Below are 25,162 nucleotides of genomic sequence, written 5' to 3' on the forward strand. Positions count from 1 at the left end.
AATATTATCTGTAGATTGGTATGATGAGGCATATTATGGGAAAGGCGATTGATACTGTTTTAAAACTCAGAATTTCTGGGCTTGTCTACATGAGAAATTGACATAAGTGTCTGAATCATTGTATTGTTTTGCTGAAAATACACCACAGATTACTTGGAATGACTTATGTTTATTAACAGAATATTTCTGTGGAAAACTGGTGGCCTCACGGACACGGAAATCAGATGGGGTACAACATGACAATTCTTTTTAAACTGGACGGAGACCTGAATATTGAAAAATCAGCTAAAGTAAGTGAATATTTTAAAATATTTTGTTAAAAAATTGAGTTTGTTGTTACAATAGCAGTACAGATTTTTGTAGATAATGGAAAAAACAACAAAACTCAAAACTCCATTATTCAGAGATAACTGCTATTAACAGTTATATGTATTCAAAATCTTATGTATTTGTGTTTTGTGTATTTATATTTTAAAATGTAATCTTACCTGCCATCAAATGGAAGCCAAATTACTTAATTCTTACTTTGCTTCTTTTTACTTGTATTACAGTCATTACTCACATCTCTCTGAGATTTGCTCACTAATCTGAAGGGGTCAGGATCCCATCAAGGATTGACACATTGTATTTGGTCCTTACCTCTTTTTTTTTTTCTCTTTAGGGTTTTTTAACCTGCAACTCCCCCATCATTTTTGTTCTTTGATTTTGTTTTTACAACATTGACTTTGTAGAGTCTAGGCCAATTTTTGTAGACTGTCCCACATTCTGGACATGTTTGATTATTTCCTAGTGGTGTCCTTTCACTTGTTCCTTTCTCTCTGTTGAGGAAACTGTTTTCTACTGAAATGTTGTCCTGGCTCCTTTAATAAGCCTAATTTGCATTCAAACCATTACTGTGTGAATAACAAGTGACTCCTATCCACTCTTTAAACAAAAGCTGTGGCTGAAAAGTGAGATGTTTTCCTTTTACAGTAATACGACAACAATAATAACGTATTTTTTTACCCTCAGCACTAATCCTGACTGCCTGTTGCTTGGTTTGGTCCCCTCTACCACACACATTCTCCTGGGGTTGTGAGACGCCACAAAGACCCACCAGTGAAGGCCTGTTGGGGCCCACCATTTATCACAAGTGACTCCAGGAGCTGCTCAGGCAAAAGAGCTTGGGATTCCGGGAACTGGGGAGAGCCCTGCCTCCCAGGAAGTGGCTGAGCCTGGGAACAGAGGTGGAAGGACTATAAACTATGTTGCTGTAGAGTCGATTCCGATTCATAGCAGCCCTATAGGACAGAGTAGAACGGCCTCATAGGGTTTCCAAGGCTGTAATCTTTATGGAAGCAGACTGCCACATTTTTCTCGCACAAAGCAGCTGGTAGGTTCGAACCACTGACCTTTCAGTAGCAGCCGAGCACTTAACCACTGTGCCACCAGGGTTCCTGGAGGATGTATAGGATATGTGAATTTCATGGCAAACAAAGGCTGTGATAGGTCTTAGATTACCTTTGCTCCTTTAGCAGATATTTATTGAGCATCTAGTATGTGCAAGGCAAGATGGTGTGCTAAGGATTTAGTTATAAACAAAAGAGACACTATCTTTGTCCACATGGAATTTACAGCCTACTAGGTGAGACAGACAGCAAACAAGTAATTGTACCAAAATGACAGGCAGTCTTTACTTTGCAGGGTACCGTGTTAACTGGAACGTGTGCACGTTGGAACTGTGCCCTTGCTTTACGTGGTTTCAATATGCGTGAGTTTCAGTTAATACCAACAAACAAACACCCAAGCCTATTGCTGTAGCATTAATTTCCACTCATAGTGACCTTATAGGACAGAGTAGAACTACCCATAGGGTTTCCAAGACTGTGATCTTTACAGAAGCAGACAGCTATATCTTTCTCTTGTGGAGTGGCTGGTGAGTTTGAACCGTTGACCTTTCAGTTAGCAGCCAAATGCTTAAGCACTGCGTCACTAGGGCTCCTTTCAGTTAGTACTGTGCAAAGCAAGGACTTAATTACAATTGCCATTATTGCCACAAAGGAAGTACTAATTATAATGAGAGAATACAATGATGTTAGTAGGCATGTAATAAATGTTAGGTGAATAGAGAGATTAAGCATACCGCATTAATTATATACATGCAATAGAAGTAAGTTCATTTGTGGCTGTCATTTGATGGGCCCCAAATATCCATTCAAACAAATTTGTTCATAATTAAGTGCTGAGAATTGAGATTCATCTGTGAATTAATTTGTATATCCATGTCCCTTCTTCTTCCAGAAGGGACTTCAGGTGACGGTGAGAGAGATATCACTCATTCTGTTTCCCTTTCTTGTCTTTCTTGACAGAAAGATCAGAGCTAAATATTAGAGTAAATTTTTTTCAAAACAAGATAGGCTTTATTTATTAACAGGTAGCAAATAGAATTAACACATAAATAAACTAAGAGTTCACTGGGGTTTATAAAATAGGAAACTATATTTAGTTCTGAAATTAATTATATATTGAGAGAAGAACATCAAGGAGGAAAACCAAGGTGTCCTAAGAACTGCCAGATAGACAGTGACAAAGCAACAATAAAATGAGTATGGCTGCATATGGTACTGCCAATGACTGAAACATGAGTTGGTGTATAAGTGAAACGTTAGAGTGAATACGTGGTGTTTTAGTTTTCCAGCTTCCCAAACTACTAAATCCTTACTTTTGAAATTAAAACTTGTTAGTTGGCTAACTTGCCTATGTTAATTATGATTTTCTTAGGCAAAATTTAAATTTCGTTTTTATTTTATAGCTTGGGCAAACATACTGAGTAGTGGAGAAGGCTGGACCTCATTAAAAAAAAAAAATTAAAAATTAAAAAAAGGCTCATCTTAATCCACAGTGTGGATAATTTGCCCACAGATGATCAAGAATTTTTCCATGTGATGATGTGAGAAAAGAGTCTAAGCTGCACAGTTTACCAAATCACCCAAAAGGCTTTAAGAGTGTATTTTGTTTGAGCACAGTAAGTCCATAAGTGGGCAAAGTGGGTGCATGGTTTTCCTTCTTATTAGTATTCAAAGTAAGTGAAAAGCAGTGGATGGGGCAGCTTTCTGGCAAGTTTCACATTGTCCTGCTACAACATTGTCTTGAATTTAGCAAATGACATACGTTGTTGTTGTTGTTAGGTACCGTCAAGTCTATTTTCAACTTGTCACAACCCCATGTGACACAGTAGAACTGCCCTGTTGGGCTTCCTACGCTGTAATTTTTATGGAAGCAGATCACCAGGTCTTTCTCAGGTGGAGCTACTGGGTGGGTTCGAACCCCAGCCTTTTAGTTAGCAGCTGAATGCTTAACCATTGTACCACGAGGGCTCCTTAAATGACATATAAAGCAGCAGGATAATCAGAATCCTTCAAGGAAATTATGTGCTATTTCTAATAACATGAGTACAAAACTTGTTCCTCCTCACTGAGATTGGGTGCATATGTAATGGATGAGAGTCTGAAAAGCAAGGCAAATGATAGGTTAACTCCAAGACCTCCTATTGTGCTTGATAATGTACTTGAGTTCTGCTTTTAGAATTAAAACATCTGATAGGTCATTTGTATGTCAAACTGTCATGTTAAAGATACTTTAAAAATTCTGTAGTCAAATCAGGACTGGCATTGGGGCTATCTGGAGAGGACATTAGGGAAAACTAGCCCCTGTTCTCTAAGCAATAGTCTCAAAGTTCCTCTTGTAAAGAACCAGTCCCCCCATGCCTCATCCCCATTCATCAAAGCCAGATATTTTTATAAAATAGATAAAAATAAGTTTTTTTTTTCCTAATGGCCTAACCATCTATTCTAAATCTATTATAATCTACAGTAACCTCAGCTAGAAGATATTGAAAACAAAGATTGACTCTAGTGTAAAGAAATGAGTAGGTCCTGCCCAGTTTGGGATATAGCACTATGAATCAGAAAGAGATGCCCTTTGATATTTATTAGCTATAGGGTATTTCTTAATCCTTCGAATGCCATTTCCTCGTATGTAAAATGGGGACAGTGAAAATGATGTAACATGGGGCTGGCTTATAATAGTAACAGTGTATGGCATGTAGTAATGATGTTAATCCCTTTCATAAATTTCTTCCTTCTCCCAGCATCAACCTTTGGTGTTTACAAGTGGCTGGGGTTGCACTTTGGTGTCAACTCTCACTTTTGGCATTCACTCTTCTGTGGGCTGGCCACCATTGCTAAGTTTAGGCATATAAAGATAAGTAAGACCCAGTCCATGCCCTTCAGGTGCTCATTCTTTTTTTTAACTTGTTCAATCATGCAGAATATTTTCTGAGAGATTGTGAGTGTATGTGTGTGTGATTGTGTGTGTGTTGCCGCAGTATACACAGGGAGAACATCCTGAAGCTCTCTAAAGGGCCAAAGCATTTGCTCTGACTTTAACCCAGGGGACGTGTACTCTAATATATGTTGAAATTGTTGTATGTTGCCTTTAAGAAAGTCTAAAAAATAATGAGTCATTCCAACTTACCACAGAGAAAGAAGAGGGATTTCTGTGTTTTTCTATTTGTGGGAAAGAATTCTTCTTCATGCAGGCTAACAGGGTTACATTATTGTTCTTTACACATAAAGCAACCATCCTTTGAATTGACCAACAACAGGAAATGTATTGCCACACTCTGTGTGTTAATACATGTGTGTGAAATGGCTGTGGCTGCAATAGAGTGTTATTTTTGAGGTTGATTTCACTCAGTAAGTGCTTAGAGAATACCTCCTGTGTTTAAGCCACTTTGCTAGGACTTGGTGATAAAACAGTGAAAAAGACCCTGTTTCCATCTCCCTCTGTGACCTTAATAGAGCTAAAAAGCTGACTGGGAAGTGAAATAATTAAACAAGTGATTGCAATAAAATGTGATAAGCCCTCAGGGGAAAATACCGTGCCATGGGAGCACAGAGAGGGGCAATCTGGGAAGATTCTTAGAGAAGGTGATGCCTGTGCCCTGGCATAAGTAGAATATTTTTAGGCAACATAGCAAAGATGCAGAGAGAAAAGAACATGGGAAGACCCAGGGATGTGAGGGAATATGGTGTGTTTATGGTAAGGAAAGACATTTCAGTGTGGCTACATTCGAGTTTGAAGTAGAAGAACAAGAGATGATATTGTAAAGGTAGGTTAGGGCAAGATCATGCAGGGGCTTGTAAACCATATGAAGGAACTAGAGCTGTCCCGAGGGTAGTGGGAATTCTTTAAGGAGAGAGCAATGATCATATTTGTGTTTTACAAAGATTGTGTGGATCACATTGAAAGAATGACAAGAGTGGAGGCCAATTAGAAGACTAGCAATAATTCAGGCACAAGATTATGATTGCTTAGCTTACAGCATTTCTGAGGAAATAGATTTCAAAGTGATTTGGGAGGTAACAGCGTTAGGATTGATGATGTATAGATAGAAAAGAACAATAAGCCAAGAATGGTTCCTAAGTTGGTGGTTTGGGCCACTGAACAGATGAGAGTTCTGTTCTTTGAGTTAAAATACTCAGAAAAGAAGAGCAGGTTTTGAGGATGGGGAAGGGTGGAAATTATTTCAGTGTTAGATGTATTTTATGTGGAGTGATTGAAAGATATCCAAGGAATAATATTGGATAGACATTTCATTGTGTAAGCCTGGAGCTTAGGAATTAGACCTGGGTTAAAGATTAGATGTGTAAATCAGCAGAATATAGATGATAATTGTAACCATGGTAGGGGAGGAGCCACCTCCACAAAGAGGAGGGGTAGGACAGAACCACAGAGAATCATAATAAGTAAGGATGGGAGGAGAAAACATCCCGTAGAGACATCTGAGAAGGAATGGTGAAAGAGGTGGGGATAAGCCAGTTTGAGTATGGAATCACAGAAGCTAGAGGGGGAGAGTATTTTAAGAAGGAGGAAGTGTACAAAGAGTGTTAAATGATGCAGAGAGCTCAAGTTAGAAAAGGATTGAAAAAGATCTCTCATATATGGCAAGAAGATCACTGGTGACCTTGACTCAAATAGAAATGAGATTGTAGTGGGTCAAAGAATGACTGAAAGGTGAAGGAGTAGAAACAGTGAGGGTAGGCAACACTTCAAAAATGTTTAAATGAGAAACACACCAATGCCAGGTGGTAATAGATGTCAGTCAGAGTCGGGAGACTGGCTACATACAGGGAACTCAGCAAATAAGTCAATATATTGAAGTAATTGAAGCCAACCCAACTTTTACACTGATGGAGAAAGATGGCATATATATAGAAAGGGGTAAAGCTAAAATAGATTGGAATCAAATAGTGCAAACTCATGATTTTCAGGCTATGTAGACAGATATAAAAATAAACATGGGTACCATACATGTTTATGTGTGTGCCTGTGCACACATGCATGCATGCACATGGGCACGTGTACACACACACACACACACACACACACACACACATTTCCTAGCTCTGTTCACTGAAAGGGCTTGGGAACATTGACTCTCTGGTAGCAGTAAACACAGCTAGTGCCCAGATCTTGGTTTTAAAAACCACTCTCTCTTAAAAGCAATCAAGGCTCTTTGGAGAAATGACTGACTCCAGGGCTGGAGCCTACAATTTTGCTGCGCCGAAAAGTAAGGGGGGTCTTGAGAATGATGGGACACATCAGAAGGACACAGGAGCTAGTTTAAGGAACTCCTGCTGGCCAAATCTGGAAGAATCTGAACATCAAAATAAATCATAGCAGTAAAAGGTTTATAACCTGTTGAACATAAGGTTATTGTTGTTGTTAAGTGCCTTCGAGTTGGTACATAGCGACCCTATGTACAACAGAACGAAATACTGCCCAGTCCTGCACCATCCTCACAATCATTGTTATGCTTGAGCCCATTGTTGCAGCCACTGTGTCAATCCATCTCCTTGAGGATCTTCCTCTTTTTCATGACCCTCTACCATGCTTGATGTCCTTCTCCAGGGACTAGTCCTCTTGATAACATGTCCAAAGTATGTGAGACGAAGTTTTTCCATCCTTGCTTCTAACGAGCACTCTGGCTCTACTTCTTCTAGGACAGATTTGTTCATTCTTCTGGCAATCCATGGTATTCACCAACACCGTAATTCAAAGGCATCAATTTTTCTTTGGTCTTCCTTATTCATTATCCAGCCTTCACATGCATATGAGGTGATTGAAAACATCATGGCTTGGGTCAGGCACACCTTAGTCCTTAAAGTGATATCTTTGCTTTTCAACACTTTAAGGAGATCTTTTGCAGCAGATTTGCCCAATGCAGTATGTTGTTTGATTTCATGACTGCTGCTTCCATGGGTGTTGACTGTAAGTCTAAGTAAAATGAAATCTTTTACAACTTCAATATTTTCTCTGTTTATCATGATGTTGCTTATTGGTTCCAGTTGTGAGGATGTTACCGCAAATCGCAGATTTGAGCCAACTGCTGCAAAGCCAATACTGAGACAGGAGGAGGTAAGCAGCAAGAGGGCTTTATTGAATACCAGTGTCCAAGAGACAGAGGGGGTTGAATTTCTCCCAAATTCTGTCTAATTCTAAAGGGCTAATGGGAGGGTTTTATAGGGGAAAGGTCAGGGTTACCTAATGTTTTTAAGCATGTAGCCCACAGATGGTCTTATACATCACAAAACAACTATAAGAAACTCTTTATTAAACTAACGATATGTATGTCAGACATCTGGTCTCTAATCTGTACGTTTGTAACAGGCTGAAAAAACTTACATAAGAATCTCTTGGCTAGTAGAACTGCTTTGCCAAGTCCACTCTAACTGAGATAAGGAGCAAGAAAGAAATTTGCAGATCAAAAGCACCAGGCAGCCTTTCTAGCTGCCGTCTTGCAGGCTGAAGGCCACTTCTCAAGAGAACAAAGAAGAGAAGGGAGACCAAGGCCACAGGAGCTGAGAAAGCTCTGCACCCCTTTGGAAGAGACCAGTGTAGCTGGTGCACTAAAAAATGCTTAGAGATTACCTAGAACATCGTTATGGCATTAGTTATGTCAAGCTCTCAATCACCCATTTTGAATAGGAGAAAACATGTTGTAAGTTATTAGGGTCACAGGACATTTTCAATTTTGAGATGCCAGTAGGTCTAATTGAGGGGAATTTCAGGACTAAAATTAAGTGCTCTATAATCAATTTTTTTTTTTTTTGTTTAAAAACTTACTGAAATTACTTCTACTCTCATGGTAACATTTGACTTCTGTTTAAGTTTACCATTTGCAAAACAAAGCTCAGTCATGCTTGTTATGTTAAGAGTGGAACAGACTGCTCAGCCATATCTTGAACAGAACCTGTGCCATTTTTCAAAGACCAGAGATTAATCAGAGATTAATCACAGCTTATACAGCTATACTAAAACAAACTAGAAAATATATTTCCCCTACTTTAATATTAAAACACTAAAGAAAATGTATTTTCTCTACTTCAAGGATTTTTGTTTTCTTTATGTTGAGGTGTAATCTATACAAAAGGCTGTGGTCTTTGATTTTCATCGGTGTTTCAAGTCCTCTTAATTTTCAGGAAGCAAGGTCGTGTTATCTGCACAACACAGGTTGTTAATGAGACTTCCTCCAATCCTGATACCCCATTCTTTTTCATATAGTCCAACTGCTGGCATTATTTGCTGAGCATACAGATTGAATAAGTATGGTGAAAGGATACAACCTGATGCACACTTTTTTTAACTTTAAACCATGCAGTATCCCCTTGTTCTGTTGGAACAACTGCCTCTTGGCCTAAGTACAGGTTCCTTATGAGCACAACTAAGTGTTCTGAAATTTCTATTCTTGGCAATGTTGTCCAAAATTTGTTATGATCCGCACAGTCGAATGCCTTTGCATGGTCAGTAAAACACAGGTAAACGTCTTTGTGGTATTCTCTACTTTTAGCTAAGAGCCATGTGACATTAGCAGTTACAGCCGTTGTTCCATGTCCTCTTCTGAATCTGGATTGAATTTCTGGCAGTTGCCTGTTGATGTGTTGCTGCAACTGCTTTTGAATGATCTTCAGCAAAATTTTACCTGTGTGTGTGATATTAATGATATTGCTCGATAATTTCCACAATCTGTTGGATCACCTTTCTTTGGAATGGGCACAAATATGAATCTCTTCCAGTTGGTTGGCCAGGTAGCTGTCTTCCAAATTTCTTGGCATAGACAAGTGGGCGCTTCCAGTGCTGCATCCATTTGTTGAAACATCTCAGTTGATATTTGGGCAATTCCCGGAGCCTTCAGTGCAGTTTGGACCTCTTTCTTTAATACCGTTGGTTTTTGATCATATGCTACCTTCTGAAGTCATTGAATGTCAACCAGTTCTCTTTGGTATAGTGACTCTGTTTATTCCCTCCATCTTCTCTTGTTACTTCCTGCGTCATTTAATGTATTCCCTATAGAATCCTTCAGTATTACAACTTGAGGCTTGAAATTTTTCTTCTGTTCTTTCAGCTTGAGAAATGCTGAGCGTGTTCTTCCCTTTTGGTTTTCTATCTCCAGGTCTTTCACATTTCGTTATAATATTTTACTTTATTTTCTCGAGCTGCCCTTTCAAATCTTCTCTTCAGCTCTTTTACTTCATCATTTCTTCCTTTTGCTTTAGCTACCCTACATTGAAGAGCAACTTTGAGAGTCTCTTCTGACATCCATTTTGGTCTTTTCTTTCTTTCCTGTCCCTTTAATGACCGCTTGCTCTCTTCGTGTATGATATCCAGGATGACATTCCACAACTCGTCTGATCTCTGGTCATTAATGTTCAGTGTGTGAAATCGATTTTTGAGATGGTCTCTAAATTCAGGTGGGATATACTGAAGGTTGTATTTTGGGTCTAGTGGACTTGTTCTAATTTTCTTTAACTTCCACTTGAACTTGCGTGTGAACAATTGATGGTCTGTTCCACAATTGGCCCCTGGCCTTGTCCTGATTGATGATACTGAGCTTTCCATCATCTCTTTCCACAGATGTAGTCAATTTGATTCCTGTGTATTCCATCTAGTGAGGTCCACATGTATAGTCACCATTTATATTGTCAAAAAAAGGTATTTGCAATGAAGAAGTCGTTGGTCTTGCAAAATCCTATCATGTGATCTCTGGCATCTTTTCTATCACCAAGGCCATATTTTCCAACTACCAGTCCTTCTTCTTTGTTTCTAACTTTCACATTCCAGTCATCAGTAATCATCTTGATTGTGTGTTTGATCAATTTTAGACTGCAGAAGCTGGTAAAAATCTTTAGTTTCTTCATCTTTGGCCTTAGTAGTTGGTGTGTAAATTTGATTAGTAGTCATATTAACTGGTCTTCCTTGTAGGCATATGGATATTGTCCTATCACTGACAGCTATGTACTTCAGGATAGGTCTTGAAATGTTCTTTTTGACGATGAATGCAATGCCATTCCTCTTCAAGTTGTCATTCCCGGCATGGTAGACCATATGATTGTGTGATTCAAAATGACAATACCAGTCCATAATACCAGTTTATTTCAGCTCACTAATGCCTAGGATTTCATTTTTGAGGACTTCCAATTTTCCTGGATTTATACTGCATATATTCCACATTCTGATTATTAATGAATATTTGCAGCTGTTTCTTCTCATTTTGAGTCATGCCACACCAACAGATGAAGGTCCTGAAAGCTTGACTTCAACCACATCATTAAGGTTAACTCTACTTTGAGAAGACAGCTCTTCCCCAGTCGTATTTTGAGTTCCTTCCAACCTGAGGGGCTCATCTTCTGGCACTATATCAGACAATGTTCAGCTGCTGTTTGTAAGGTTTTCACTAGCCTATTTTTTCAGAACGAGACTGTCAGATCCTTCTGCCTAGTCTGTCTGAGTCTGGAAGCCCACCAAGAATGACCCTGTTAATATTTGAAATACCGGTGGCAAAGCTTTCAGTATTCCAGCAGCAGACAAGCCACCACGGTATGACAAACTGACAGATATGTTGTGGGTAGGACATGATAGAAATCCTTAAGTCCACACTAATGTAAATAAATAAATGCAAAAGTAAGTGGGGAAGAAGGAAAAGCTATTCCTTAAAGTAGGAACTCAACTAATAAATATAGAAGGAATGACGGATCTAGAAAAGTCATCAATTTACCGTTGTCATAACAATAAGTAATTCAGGCAAGAAATATGAATAGATGCTAAAACTAAAGGATAAAAGCAGCATGAAGTGTAGGATATTTATATAACCTCAAAGCATCTCTCAGAGCATTAATTCTAAAGGAGGAAAAAAAAATACAGTGGAGAAACGTAGCAGATACTATCTTGATTAAATGATCAAGATTACCACAACCAATATGAGACAAGGTATGTCCACCTGATAAGCAGCAACAAGAACACAGCACCATTTCTGCGATGCAGGCCAGTTACCATTGAGTTGATTCTGACTTACGGTGACACCATGTGTGTCAGAGTAGAGCTGTGCTCTATAGGATTTCCAATGGCTGATTTTTCAGAAGTAGATCTCCAAGCCTTTCTTCCAGGGAACTTCTGGGTGGACTTGAACCTCCAGCCTTTTGACTAACAGTCAAGCGTGTTAACTGTTTGCACCACCCAGAGACTCCCACTTCTGTGATAATCCTGCCCAAAGCTCATAACCTGTATTTAATCTTGAGGAAACGTTGGACAAGCCTAAATTGTGGCACATTAGCTAAAATCTTCAAGTCTACTTCAATCTACTATAATCTTAAAAAATATCAAGTAAAGACTGTGGAACTGTTTGGCATTCAGAGACACAGCTGGGTGACAACTGGTTGCAAAGTGTGATGCTGAATGGATCTTCTTTACTCGAAACAATGTCATTGGAGGCAACCAACTAAAGTTGAATTGGGTCTCTGGGTGAAGGGTATGTAGTTCTTTGTACTATTCTTGTAAATTCTCTGTACGTTTATAATTGTTTTGAAATAAAAAAGGATATCATGAAGAGAATGAAAAACAATAACAAAATTCTGATGGGAAGGAATGAGTAGTAAGGGAAAGATTGGAATGTGTATAGAAGGAGAGAGATGTTAAGTAGGACAAGATCTCTGAGGAGGTAGGAGAGGATGACATTCACTTTGGAATGAGAAACTCTGTGTTTGTCGATATAACGGTAAAAGAGTGAAGCACACATGTGAAGGCAAGGATAGAGGTTATTTTAAAAGTCTCTAAGATGTCACCTTGAAGACTAAGGTACACCTGTCCCAACCATGGTGCTGTCAGTTGCCTAATATGCATGTGAAAGCTGGACAATGAATAAGGAAGATGAAAGAAGAACTGATGTCTTTGAATTGTGGTGTTGGTGAAGAATATTGAATATACCATGGACTGTCAGAAGAATGAAAAAATCTGTCTTGGAGGAAGTACAGCCAAGATGTTCCTTAGAAACAAAAATGATGAGTCTATGTCTCACATACTTTGGACATGTTATCAGGAGGACATCATGCTTGATAAAGTAGAGGGTCATGAAAAAGAGGAACACCCTCAACGAGATGAATTGACACAGTGACAACTACAAAGGGCAACAATTGTGAGGATGGCACGGGACTGGGCAGTGTTTCGTTCTATTGTACATAGGGTTGCTATGAGTCGGAACCGACTTGACAGCACCTAAAAACAGCAGCAGCAACATGAGCACTCAAGGTGTATTTTCTTTCTGTGGAAATTGCAAAGTCTTCTTTCAGTGGGGTTGAAAGAGATGAAAACAAATCCAAGAAAGTTTAGGGAATTCTGGTCAGATAACTTTTTTCTCTCCTGGGAACTAAGATGCAGTGCTGTCTGCTGAGAGAAATGGGGGGGTCAAGTTAGAAATTTGCAGAAAGTGAAGGTACCCACTCTAGAGAAAGGGCTAAAACAAGATAATAAGATTGCTAGGCTGCAGTGAAGGCCCAGTTGAGACTGAAGACCATGAACCTTTACTCTGAATGAATTATGGATTTCTGATTGTCAGGTGCCATCGAGTCGGTTCCGACTCATAGCGACCCTGTGCACAACAGAACAAAACACTGTGCTGTCCTGAGCCATCCTTACAATCATTGTCATGCTTGAGCTCATTGTTGCAGCCAGTGTGTCAATCCCCGTCGCCAAGGGTCTTCCTCTTTTCCGCTGACCCTGTACTCCACCAAGCATGATGTCGTTCTCCAGGGACCGATCCTTCCTGACAACACATCCAAAATATGTAAGACGCAGTCTCGCCATCCTTGCTTCTAAGGACCATTCTGGTTGTACTTCTTCTAAGACACATTTGTTCGTTCTTTTGGCAGTCCATGGTATATTCAGTATTCTTCGCCAACACCACAATTCAAAGGCATCAATTCTTCTTTGGTCTTCCTTACTCATTGTCCAGCTTTCACATGCATATGATGCGATTGAAAATACCATGGCTTGGGTCAGGTGCACCTTAGTCTTCAAGGTGACATCTTTGCTTTTCAACACTTCAAAGAGGTTCTTTGCAGCAAATTTACCCAATGCAATGCGTCTTTTGATTTCTCGACTGCTGCTTCCTTCCATGGCTGTTGATTGTGGATCCAAGTAAAATGAAATCCTTGACAACTTCAATCTTTTCTCCATTTATCATGATGTTGCTCGTTGGTCCAGTTGTGAGGATTTTTGTTTTCTTTATGTTGAGGTGCAATCCATCCTGAAGGCTGTGGTCTTTGATCTTCATTAGTAAGTGCTTCAAGTCCTCTTCGCTTTCAGCAAGCAAGGTTGTGTCATTTGCATAACGCAGTTTAACGAGTCTTCCTCCAATCCTGATGCCCCCTTCTTCATACAGTCCAGCCTCTCATATTATTTGCTCAGCATACAGATTGAATAGGTATGGTGAAAGAATACAACCCTGGCATACACCTTTCCTGACTTTAAACCAATCAGTATCCCCTTGTTCTGTCCGAACAACTGCCTCTTGATCTATGTAAAGGTTCCTCATGAGCACAATTAAGTGTTCTGGAATTCCCATTCTTCGCAATGTTATCCATAATTTGTTATGATCCACACAGTCGAATGCCTTTGCATAGTCAATAAAACACAGGTAAACATCCTTCTGGTATTCTCTGCTTTCAGCCAGTATCTATCTGACATCAGCAATGATATCCCTGGTTACACGTTCTCTTCTTGAAACCAGCCTGAATTTCTGGCAGTTCCCAGTTTTGATATACTGCTGCAGCCGTTTTTGAATGATCTTCAGCAAAATTTTGCTTGCATGTGGTGTTAATGATATCGTTCTGTAATTCCAACATTCTGTTGGATCACCTTTCTTGGGAATAGGCATAAATATGGATCTCTTCCAGTCAGTTGGCCAGGAAGCTGTCTTCCATATTTCTTGGCTTGGACGAGTGAGCACCTCTAGCACTGCATCTGTTTGTTGAAACATCTCAATTGATATTCCATCCGTTCCTGGAGCCTTGTTTTTCGCCAATGCCTTCAGAGCAGCTTGGACTTCTTCCTTCAGTGCAATCGGTTCCTGATTATATGCCACCTCTTGAAATGGTTGAACATCGACTAATTCTTTTTGGTATAATGACTCTGTGTATTCCTTCCATCTTCTTTTGATGCTTCTTGCATTTTTTAATATTTTCCCTATAGAATCCTTCACTATTGCAACTCGAGGCTTGAATTTTTTTCTCAGTTCTTTCAGCTTGAGAAACGCCGAGCGTGTTCTTCCCTTTTGGTTTTCCATCTCCAGCTCTTTGTACATGTCATTATAATACTTTACTTTGTCTTCTCGAGCCACACTTTGAAATCTTCTGTTCAGTTCTTTTACTTCATCAATTCTTCCTTTTGCTTTAGCTGCTCGACGTTTGAGAGCAAGTTTCAGAGTTTTCTCTGACATCCAACTTGGTCTTTTCTTTCTTTCCTGTCTTTTCATGGACCTCTTGCTTTCTTCATGTATGATGTCCTTGATGTCATTCCACAACTTGTCTGGTCTTTGGTCACTAGTGTTCAATGTGTCAAATCTGTTCTTGAGTTGGTCTCTAAATTCAGGTGAGATATACTCAAGGTCATATTTTGGCTTTCGTGGACTTGTTCTGATTTTCTTCAGTTTCAGCTTGAACTTGCATATGAGCAATTGACGGTCTGTTCCATAGTTGGCCCCTGGCCTTGTTCTGACTGATAATATTGAGCTTTTCCATCATCTCTTTCCACAGATGTAGTCAATTTGACTTCTCTGTGTTCCATCTGGCAAGGTCCATGTGTATAGTTGCCATTTATGTTGGTGAAAGAAGGTATTTGCAATGACGAAGTCGTTGGTCTTCCAAAATTCTATCATTTGATCTCCGGCATTGTTTCTATCATCAAGGCCATATTTTCCAACTACTGATCCTTCTTCTTTGTTTCCAACTTTTGCATTTCAATCGCCAGTTATTGTCAATGCATCTTGATTGCATTTTCGATCCATTTCAGATTGCAGCAGGTGATAAAAATCTTCTATTTCTTCATCTTTGGCCCTAGTGGTTGGTGCATAAATTTGAATAATAGTCATGTTAACTGGTCTTCCTTGTAGCCATATGGATATTATCCTATCACTGACAGCGTTGCACTTCAGGATAGATCTTGAAATGTTCTTTTTGACGATGAATTTAACACCATTCCTCTTCAATTTGTCATTCCCAGCATAGTAGACTATGTGAGTGTCCGATTCAAAATGGCCAATACCAGTCCATTTCAGCTCACTAACGCCTAGGATATCAATGTTTATGCGTTCCATTTCATTTTTGACAATTTCCAATTTTCCTAGATTCATCTTCGTACATTCCAGGTTCCCATTATTAATGGATGTTTGCAGCTGTTTCTACTCATTTTGAGTCGTGCCACATTAGCAAATGAAAGTCCCGAAAGCTTTACTCCATCCGTGTCATTATGGTTGACTATACTTTGAGGAGGCAGCTCTTCCCCAGTCACCTTCTGAGTGCCTTCTAACGTGGGGGGCTTATCTTCCAGCACTGTATCAGACAACGTTCCGCTGCTGTTTGTAAGGTTTTCACTGGCTAATGCTTTTCAGAAGTAGACTGCTGATTATGGCATGTTAAATTAGTCTGGTAAGTGGTATTTCGCAAGGCATTAGTTTTGTGGTATGATTTGAAATTGTTTTCTGGGACTTCTGCCTACCCTATTGTACACATGCTAATTAAATCCCTTGTATTTGAGCAATACTCTAAAACGAGGCTTAGGTTTGAAGCTAGGGCTACCCAGTTTCTTTCTAATTTGCTTCTGGATTTGTGTGTTTAATGCTACAGTTCTTGAAATTCTTTTCTTATCTCTAAAATGAGATAAGAACATTAATTCTATATTATGCAAAAGTCTTAAGATACTATTTTATTTGGCCTTTAAAATCTTACAATAACATTTTAATCAGTTTTGTATATTGGTCCTTAGAAGGTTTAGAAGAGAGTCGGGGAGGGGGGCGGAATTAAGGCAGCAAGGACAAAGAATTGATTACTTAATTCTTTAACTGGTTGTTCATGTTGTTTTTTCATTCATCTACGTTGGGATAAAAGTGGGTGAGGGTGTGAGCTTAAAGTGGAACATATGAGATTGAGGTTACTTTTAGGAGAGGCTTTGTGATAGTCAAAGTCGTTTTTACAAGAATGGGTAACTGAGGAACCTGTCAGAATCCATTTGCAGTGGGAACTTTGGAGCAGTATTTATGTCCCTTTGACTGGTATGATACAGGTTGGATAGAATGATCTCTTGTACCTTCCAACAACTCTGTGGTAATGGAAACCAGAACAATATAAAAATTTGAGCCCTTTGCATGTTGGGGGTTAATCAATGTTTGCTTCTGAAATTTAATAAAAAGGATAGGCTAAAACCTGAATTCGAGGGGAGTGAGAGAAGATACCTAGTTAGTTCCCCTTTGTTTTCATCCAGGGAGGTTCTTCCAGGGAATTCAATTTCTTCCCAATCCTGAATTTCTAACTTTTTCAGGCGATTACCACTGTTTCTGCCAGCTGGAAAATTTGACTGCTTCTTGCCATTATTATCTGCACCCTGACGGGAATCTCTTAGTCTTATTTCTTTCTAGACATTCTTTGATGGAAATGTGGCAGAATAGGATTTCTTTGTTATTTTGTTGTTGTGAAATAGAACACATATACAGAAAAGTACACCAAATGTGAGTCAAACGTTTAATAAATTATGAGAAAGCAGACACTCAGGGAGCCATCATTCTGATTCAGAAATAGACATTGCTAACCAAAAAACTAAACCTGTTGCCGTCAGGTCAGTTCTGACTCATGGTAACCCCACCTGTTATAGAACTGCTCCATAGGGTTTTCTTGGCCGTAATCATTACAGAAGCAGATTGCCAAGCCTTTCTTCGACAGAGCAACAGGGTGTGATGGAACTGTAAGCCTTTAGGTTAGCGGCCAATGGCAAACGGCTTCCTCCACCTAGGGACCTAGGTCATTGTTAGAACCTCAGAATACCACACTGTCTGCCTTTGTATGCCTTCCCAATCACTACCCCTCCCTCCTTCCCAAAGATCCGCTGTCCTGACTTTTAACACTATAGTTTATTTTTGCCTGGTTTTGAACTTTATATTCATGGAGTCATACAATATGTATTCTTTTGTGTCTGGCTAATTTTACTCAATATTATGTTTGTGACATTTAGATATGTTGTATATAGCTGTAGCTTGTTATTTATGTCTTAGTTATCTAGTACTGCTATAACAGGAATACCACAAGTGGATGGCTTTAACAAAGAGAAATTTATTTTCTCACAGTCTAGTAGGTTACAAGTCTAAATTCAGGGCATTGGTTCCAGGGGAAGGCTTTATCTCTCTGTCAGCTCTGGAGGAAGGTCTTTGTCCTCAATCTTCCCCTGGTTGAAGAGTTTCTCAGGCGCAGGGACTCCAGGTCCAAAGGACGTGCTCTGCTCGTGGTGCTGCTTTCTTGGTGGTGTGAGGTCCCCAACTCTCTGCTTGCTTCCTTTTCCTTTTATCTCTCGAGAGATAAAAGGTGGTGCAGGCCACACCCCTGGGAAACTCTCTTTACCTTGGATCAGGGAGGTGACCTGCGTAAGAGTGGTGTTACAATCCCACCCTAATCCCGTCAAGATAAAATTACAATCACAGAATGGAGGACAACCACATAATACTGGGAATCATGGCCTAACCAAGTTGATACACACATTTTTGGGGGGACATAGTTCAGTCCTTGACAATTTACATTGTTGTATAATATTTCATTGTATTACACATTCTGCTGTTGAAATTTAGGTAGTTTCCAGTTACGGCTATTCCAAGTAATGCTGTTATGACCATTCTTAATGGGACATTCGGAGCACACATGTCTGCTGGAAGTAGAATTGCTGGGTCATAGATTCAGCTTTCATAGATAAGGCTAAGCTGTTTTCCAAAGTGGTTGTATGAGATTCACCTTTGCTCCACACGCTCACATGCTCCCCAGTGCTTGGTATTGTGTCAGACTGGACTTTAAACACCGACTTCTCAACACCACCCCCTTCTTGTCTCCCCTCAGTTTCTCTCACCTGATGGTTTGGTCTCATTTTATTGTTACCTCAGGCCTGCTTTATGCAAAAACATTCCTATTTTTTAAACATTTCCTTGAAAACCATCTTGCTTCAGTATTATACTGTTCTTTCTTGCCTCTCTTCATTGAAATTAGATAAATGTGTTTTAATTTCTTGTTTACTGACTTTGTCACATGACCGCAGCACATTTGACTCAGACAAAAGGCCTTGATGAAGTTACAAATTTTAGATGCAGCTCAGCAGAAATGTTGTTGTTGTTAGCTGTCATCAGGTTGACTCTGACCTTATGTACAACAGAATGAAACATTGCCTGCCTGGCCCTGCGTCATCCTCAGAATTGTCGGCATGTTCGAGTCTATTGTTCTGGTTATTGTGCCAATTCATCTCATTGAGGGTCTTCCATGCCCTTGATGGCCCTCTGCTTCACCAAACATGGTGGCATCCTTTAGTAACTGCTCCCTCCTGATGACATGTCCAAAGCAATAGAATCAGAGAATGTTCTGTTGTGATCCATAAGGTTTTTCTTTAAAACAATTTTTATTGTGCCTTAAGTGAAAGTTTACAAATCAAGTCAGTGTCTCACACAAAAATTTATATACACCTTGCTACACACTCCCAATTACTCTCCCCCTAATGAGACAGCCTGCTCTCTCCCTCCACTCTCTTTTTTCCTGTCATAAGGTTTTTTGTTTTTTTTTTTTTAAATAATGTTCTTCTTTGTTTTTGGTGAAAGCTTACACAGCAAACTAGGTTCCCATTTAACAATTTCTATGCATATTGTTCAGTGACATTGGTTACATTTTTCACAATGTGTCAGCATTCTTGTTGTTTCCACTCCGGTTGTTCCATTTCCATTAATCTAGCTTCCCTTCCACCCCCCTCCCCACTCTTTACCTTCTTATCTTAGCTTTAGGATAAATGTTGACCGTTCAGTCTCATATAGATAATTTTTTTTAAAAAGCTCAGTACTCACTGGTGATATTGTTTATTTTGTGAGCCAATCTGTTATTTAGCTGAAAGGTGACCTCCGGGAGTGGTTTCAGTTCCAAGTTTTAAGGGTCTCTCAGGATGACAGTCTTGGGGATCCTCTAGTTTCTACTGGTCCAGTAAGTCTGGCTTTTTTTTTTTTTTAATTTGAATTTTGTTCTGTATTTTTCTACCATCCTATCTGGGTCCATCTGTTGTGTCCCTGGTCAGAATGGTTGGTCGTTGTATCCGGGTACCATCTAGTTCTTCTGGTCTTAAGGTATTTGAGGATGTGGTTTGTTGGGCTCTTAGTCCTATAGTAACTTCTTTGAGTCTTTGGTTTCCTCTTTTCCCTTTTGCTTCAGACAAGTAGAGACCAATAGTTTTATGTTAGATGGCTGCTTTTAAGACCCCAGGTGCTACTCACCAAACTAGGATGTAGAACCTAAACTTTATAAACTAGGTTATGCCAATTGACCAAACTGTCTCATGAGATTATGGTCTTAAGCCTTCAAACCCCAGTAAACCAGCCCTGCTAGGTGTTTGGTTATGTCTAGGAAGTATTCATAACTGTGCTCCCTATGTGCCTTATTATATATATGAATTTATATGCAGCACACACAAACATGTATACACGTATGCCTACAGGTACACTTATTCATGCGCATGGATATAATCACATATGCCTTCCTATACACATATATGCATACATATCTACCTCTGTAACTGCACACATTTTTTTTTGGTTGCTATTGCTGTTGTTGGAAACCCTGGTGGGATAGTGGTTAAGTGCTACGGCTGCTAACCAAGAGGTTGGCAGTTCAAATCCGCCAGGTGCTCCTTGGAAACTCTATGCTGCAGTTCTACTCTGTCCTATAGGGTCTCTATGAGTTGGAATCAACTCAATGGCAGTGGGTTTGGGTTTGGGTTGTTGCAAAATTATATGTGTTACAGCATTTACCAAAAATGTCCCTTATTCTTATGTAATTCTTAGTCTCACCATTTACCTTGGTCAAGTTGTACAGACTTCACCTGCATTTGGTATTGCTTTTCCCGTCATCAAAAATGACAAATGTCTACTGTTTAGAAAGTGATCCCCCCTCCTTTCCTGTTCCTAGTAACCATCGAACAATGTTGCTTCCTGAATGTATACCTATTCTTGTCTTTTTATAAAAGTGAGATCATACAGTATTTATCCTCTTGTGATTGACTTATTTCACTCAGCTTAGTGTCCTCCAGATTCATCCATGTTATGTTTTGAGAACTCTTCATTATTCTTTATAGCTGCATAATAGATCCATAAGGTTTTCATTGGCTAATTTTTGGAAATAGATTGCCAAGCCTTTGTTCCTAGTCTGACTTAGCCTGGAAGCTCTCCTGAAACCCGTCCACCATGGATGACCCTGCTGGTATTTGAAATATTGGTGGCATATCTCCCAATATCATAGCAACACACAAATCACAATAGTATGACAAACTGACAGATGGGTGGTGATTAAGAAATGTACTGGTTCATAAAAAGAATGCAGGCATTATCTCTGGGAAGCACAAACGGTTAAGTGCTTGATTACTAACTGGAAGACTTGAGGTTAGAGTCCACCCAGAGGCACCCCCTCAGAAGAAAGGCCTGGAGGCCTCCTTCCAAAAAGTCACAGCCTTGAAAACCCTGTGGAGCGCAACACGGGGGGTCTCTGTGAGTCAGAATCAACTCAACAGCAACCGGTTCTGGTTCTGCTTATAGGGAGGGAAAAGTGCTGACTACACTTCTCTGTGACTACAGTGAAATATCTTGAATGAATTTTTTTTTTTATTCTCAAAAGGATTGACTTTGGAACAAATGGTTTAAGCATGATGGGAGATGATATGAGGAAAAATCAGCAAATAAATAATAAAATAAAAAATAAGTATTGGATATAAATTCTGTCAAACAAGTTATCTAATGAGAGACCTTATAATGAGTCTGGGAGAGATAGCTGCATCCGTTTGGGAAACCAGCTTGATTTTTTCACAAAAAAGGAAGTTTTGTGTGTATGTGATAGTGAGAGCAGCTACTTCAGGTAAATGGGATAAAGTGTTTTCCTAACCACTGTTTTTGTCATTTTCTGCCCAGATTAAGTAAATGTTTTTTATTATTATTTTTAATCACACTAGTCGATTATGGAGCCCTAGTGGTGCAGTGGTTAAGGACTGCAGCTGCTAACCAAAAGGTCAGCAGTTCAATTCTACCAGCCACTCCTTGGAAACCCTATGGGGCAGCTCTACTGTGTCCTGTTGGGTCGCTATGAGTCAGAATCGTTAGTTGATTAAATTGAATTGGCTAGGTAATGTGTATTAAAGCCATAATAAATATTTTGAATGACTGCTATAGTTTGCCTTTCTGGAAAAATTGCAAATCAGTTAGTTGATAATTCTCTTCAGCATAACTTATTCTGTAAAAGTTGTGCAAGTATTTGCTATATGAGGTAAATCTTGCTAAATCCAGCAGAAGGTAACTGCTCTTTATATTTGACCTGGCATCAAGATTCTCCAATTACGTTATTGTATGTAACAATCAGATGTAAACTATTAATAGATAAATAATGTAGAGCTTACAAGTGCAGAGCTGCAGAATATGGAATTCAGAATAATTAAAATGTATCTTTGACACTTCTGCACTTTTGATCAATACTGAGAGTTTACAGCAATTATGAAGTTTGTCTTCTTTATTTTGTCCTCTTCCCTGTCAGAAGTTCAGTTAAGCATTTCCAAAATGGCTACAGGCCATAAGTGGCTTACCCAGGGTGGCCTCGGGAGCCGTTTGTACTGGGTGCGTGTGGGCTGTAAGGAGTGAGTGCATTGTATGTAGACTACAAGTTGGCTTTTTTTTTTTTTTAATTTTTTTAAATTGTACTTTAGATGAAGGTTTACAGAACAAACTAGTTTCTCATCAAGCACACATTGTTCTGTGACATTGTTAACAACCCCACGATATATTGGCTTTCCTGTTCCGTCTTCCTTTCTAGTCACTGCCCCAGGGCTGGTGTGCCCCGTTAGTCTTGTTTTGTTTTATGGGCCTGTTCAACCTTTGGCTGAAGGGTGAGCCTCAGGAGTGACCTCATTACTGAGCTGAAAGGGTATCTGGGTTCTGGACTCAGTCTGGTGGAGGCTGTGGAAGATGTGGTCCATTAGTCCTTCAGACCAATCTTTCCCTTGTATCTTTAGTTTTCTTCATTCTTCCTTGCTCCTGAAGGGGTGACACCAGTGGAGTATCCTAGATGTTGGCCTTTTTTGTGTGTGTGGTGAAAATATATACAATGAAACATTTGCCAATTCAACAGTTCTTACACGTACCATTGAATGACATTGATTACGCTCTTCATATTGTGCAACCCATATCACTACCTTTTTCCTAATTATACCACTACCATTAACATAAACTCAATGCCTCCCAAGCAAAAACTTCATTCATTTCAGTTATTTCTACATTTTGGCTGTTGTGAAAAGCACTGCAGTGAACATTGGTGTACAGAGCTGGCCTGTTTTTATTATTACCATGCACTGGCAATTTAAGCAAGGTTAGTGATCACATTCTTCTCCCTGAAAAATCTTTTGTTGGTCTAAGTTCTAAACAATTCCTGCTGTTACTTTTATGTTTTTAATAATATATCTATAGACTTAGGTTTAGCATAGCGTTGTAATTTATCCTTTAATAAACATTGCATTTTACATGGAAGTTAATTTGGCCTCTTAGTTGTATAGTTGTCCCTAGGCACATGCAAACTCAGCTTCACCCAGTCATTTTGAAAATAAGTTCATCTGTAATAGTTTGGAATTTTTCGAACTTGCTTTGGGCACAGTCCATGTCTCCAGTCCTTGCCTTACTACATATTCTTGTATTTAAAAGTAAATTCAAAATAGATAGTGATAGCATAATGATTATAAAGAAAATTGAACATGAATTACTTCAATTCTGTCCTTCTATATGTCTTCTTGGAGTTATTTTTGTGTTTAAAATTTGTTGCTGTTGGTTGCTGTCAAGTGGATTCCAACTCATGGAGACCCCACGTGTTCAAAATATGAAATAGTTTACTAATTATAGTGTTAGAATTGAATTTTTTTCTCTTTGCATTGCTAGTTGTTTATTTTAAAACTAAAGAAAAAAATCAAGAAAGTAAAAATATGACATTAGTGATGGCAGATGTTAAAAAGACAGTGCCTTAGAATTGTTTTTGATAGTATTTTAGATGCTTCATACAAAGACCAAATGTGTGAATTGATCGAATGTGTCCATATGGAAGACGGTAGGGCTGAAGTAGAGAACCATTCTGTACTTCTGGAAAGAGTACTGCTTAACTCAAAAAGGATTCTTGAAAAAACTGGACCGTCGTTTCTTTTTTTTTTTTTTTTTTATTTGGGACCATTGTTTCTTAAACCTCTGCCATTGTCAAGGATATAATAGTGATGCATATGTGGCCCGTATTCACAGTGGAGTTCAAGTAAAAATCAAAGAAATTAATCCCAAATTTTATTTCTGCTTTCTGGAAATCATTTTCTGAACCAAGCAGAATTCGCTCTTTTGGAAGTATTTCTTTATGTGTGATGAGTTTTGGAACTTCAGAAAAATTTATTCATTCTTTTAAATCTCACCTCATTGATGGAAAAACTGCAGAAAGACTTTCCAAGACAAGGTGGAATACTCATTATAAAACTGTGGCACGGTAAAGACAGATTTTGAAAAGTTAATCTCAACTTTGGTAGCGCGTGATTCGAAGGAAATGTGGCCACATTGTATCCGCTAAGAGGTAACTCTCTGCTTGATGCAATTTTTCTTCTCTGAGTTATCTTGTTTCTTGGCATAGAGGTTTAGATGTGGTTAATCAGACACAAATGTGTTTACAAATGGCTGAAATCCTTGAACGACATGCAGTGATATGCCAGGTTTTAAAACTCCTCTTTGAAGATCAGTGCACAGAAATTGTGGTGAAGGCATTAACCATCCAACAACAAAATGTGAGAAGATGGATATTTTGGGGAAGAATGCCAGGAGAAGCAGAAAAGATGTTGGTCTTATATTGCCTGAAGACATCAAGATAGCAATCTTTGGACACTCCAATCATGTTCATCAAGAACTGGATTATTTGTTCTAAAGCAATGGATCAAATAATATCCACGTTCAATATCATTCAGCCCTTTTCTCTGATTTTTGCAGAAGAAAAGTTGGAAAGTGGGAATTTTTCAACTCAGAATTATTTGTGATGCTCAAATGGTTCTCCAAGAAACAGATGTGGATACTATAGTATTTGCCAGAATTTAATGTGAATTGGGACTTTTATGAATACCTGTCAAATTCATCTTTATGTTAATACTTTCATTTGAAAGAACATTTTCAAATCAAAATTAATAAAAAAATGTTTTTCGATCAACTGTGTGAAGATCCGTTGAGGAATCTGGCTGTACTCTTTATTGAGCATATCTATGCAAAAAGAACAATTTTGATGAAGTTATTGACAGATTTTTAGAAGTTAAGGCTCAAAAGAAGCAAATATTATTCATTAGTACAACAAACCAATATGTAGATTTTTTTCAAAAACATATCAATGTAATAAACACATGAATCTATTACTTTCCCCCTTTTTTTACTATAATACTTATTTTAGTTTTTTTAGCTTTATGTATGATTACGTACAAAATTTAAGAGAAGAAAAGTTTCGCTGTCTGTATTTTCTGGGTATTATCATTC

General features: G+C 38.8%; 1 protein-coding gene across 1 annotated transcript in view; it reads left to right on the plus strand.

Annotated features, from left to right (window-relative positions):
- MANBA (mannosidase beta) overlaps nt 1-25,162 on the plus strand; it is a 143,444-nt gene that overhangs the window by 56,519 nt on the left and 61,763 nt on the right. Inside the window, exon 7 of the mRNA XM_049885603.1 lies at nt 180-290. Within this exon, the coding sequence (XP_049741560.1) occupies nt 180-290 (111 nt within the window). The remainder of the gene's footprint in view (nt 1-179; nt 291-25,162) is intronic.

The sequence above is a fragment of the Elephas maximus genome, chromosome 5 (assembly GCF_024166365.1).
Source record: "Elephas maximus indicus isolate mEleMax1 chromosome 5, mEleMax1 primary haplotype, whole genome shotgun sequence".
Taxonomy (NCBI): domain Eukaryota; kingdom Metazoa; phylum Chordata; class Mammalia; order Proboscidea; family Elephantidae; genus Elephas; species Elephas maximus.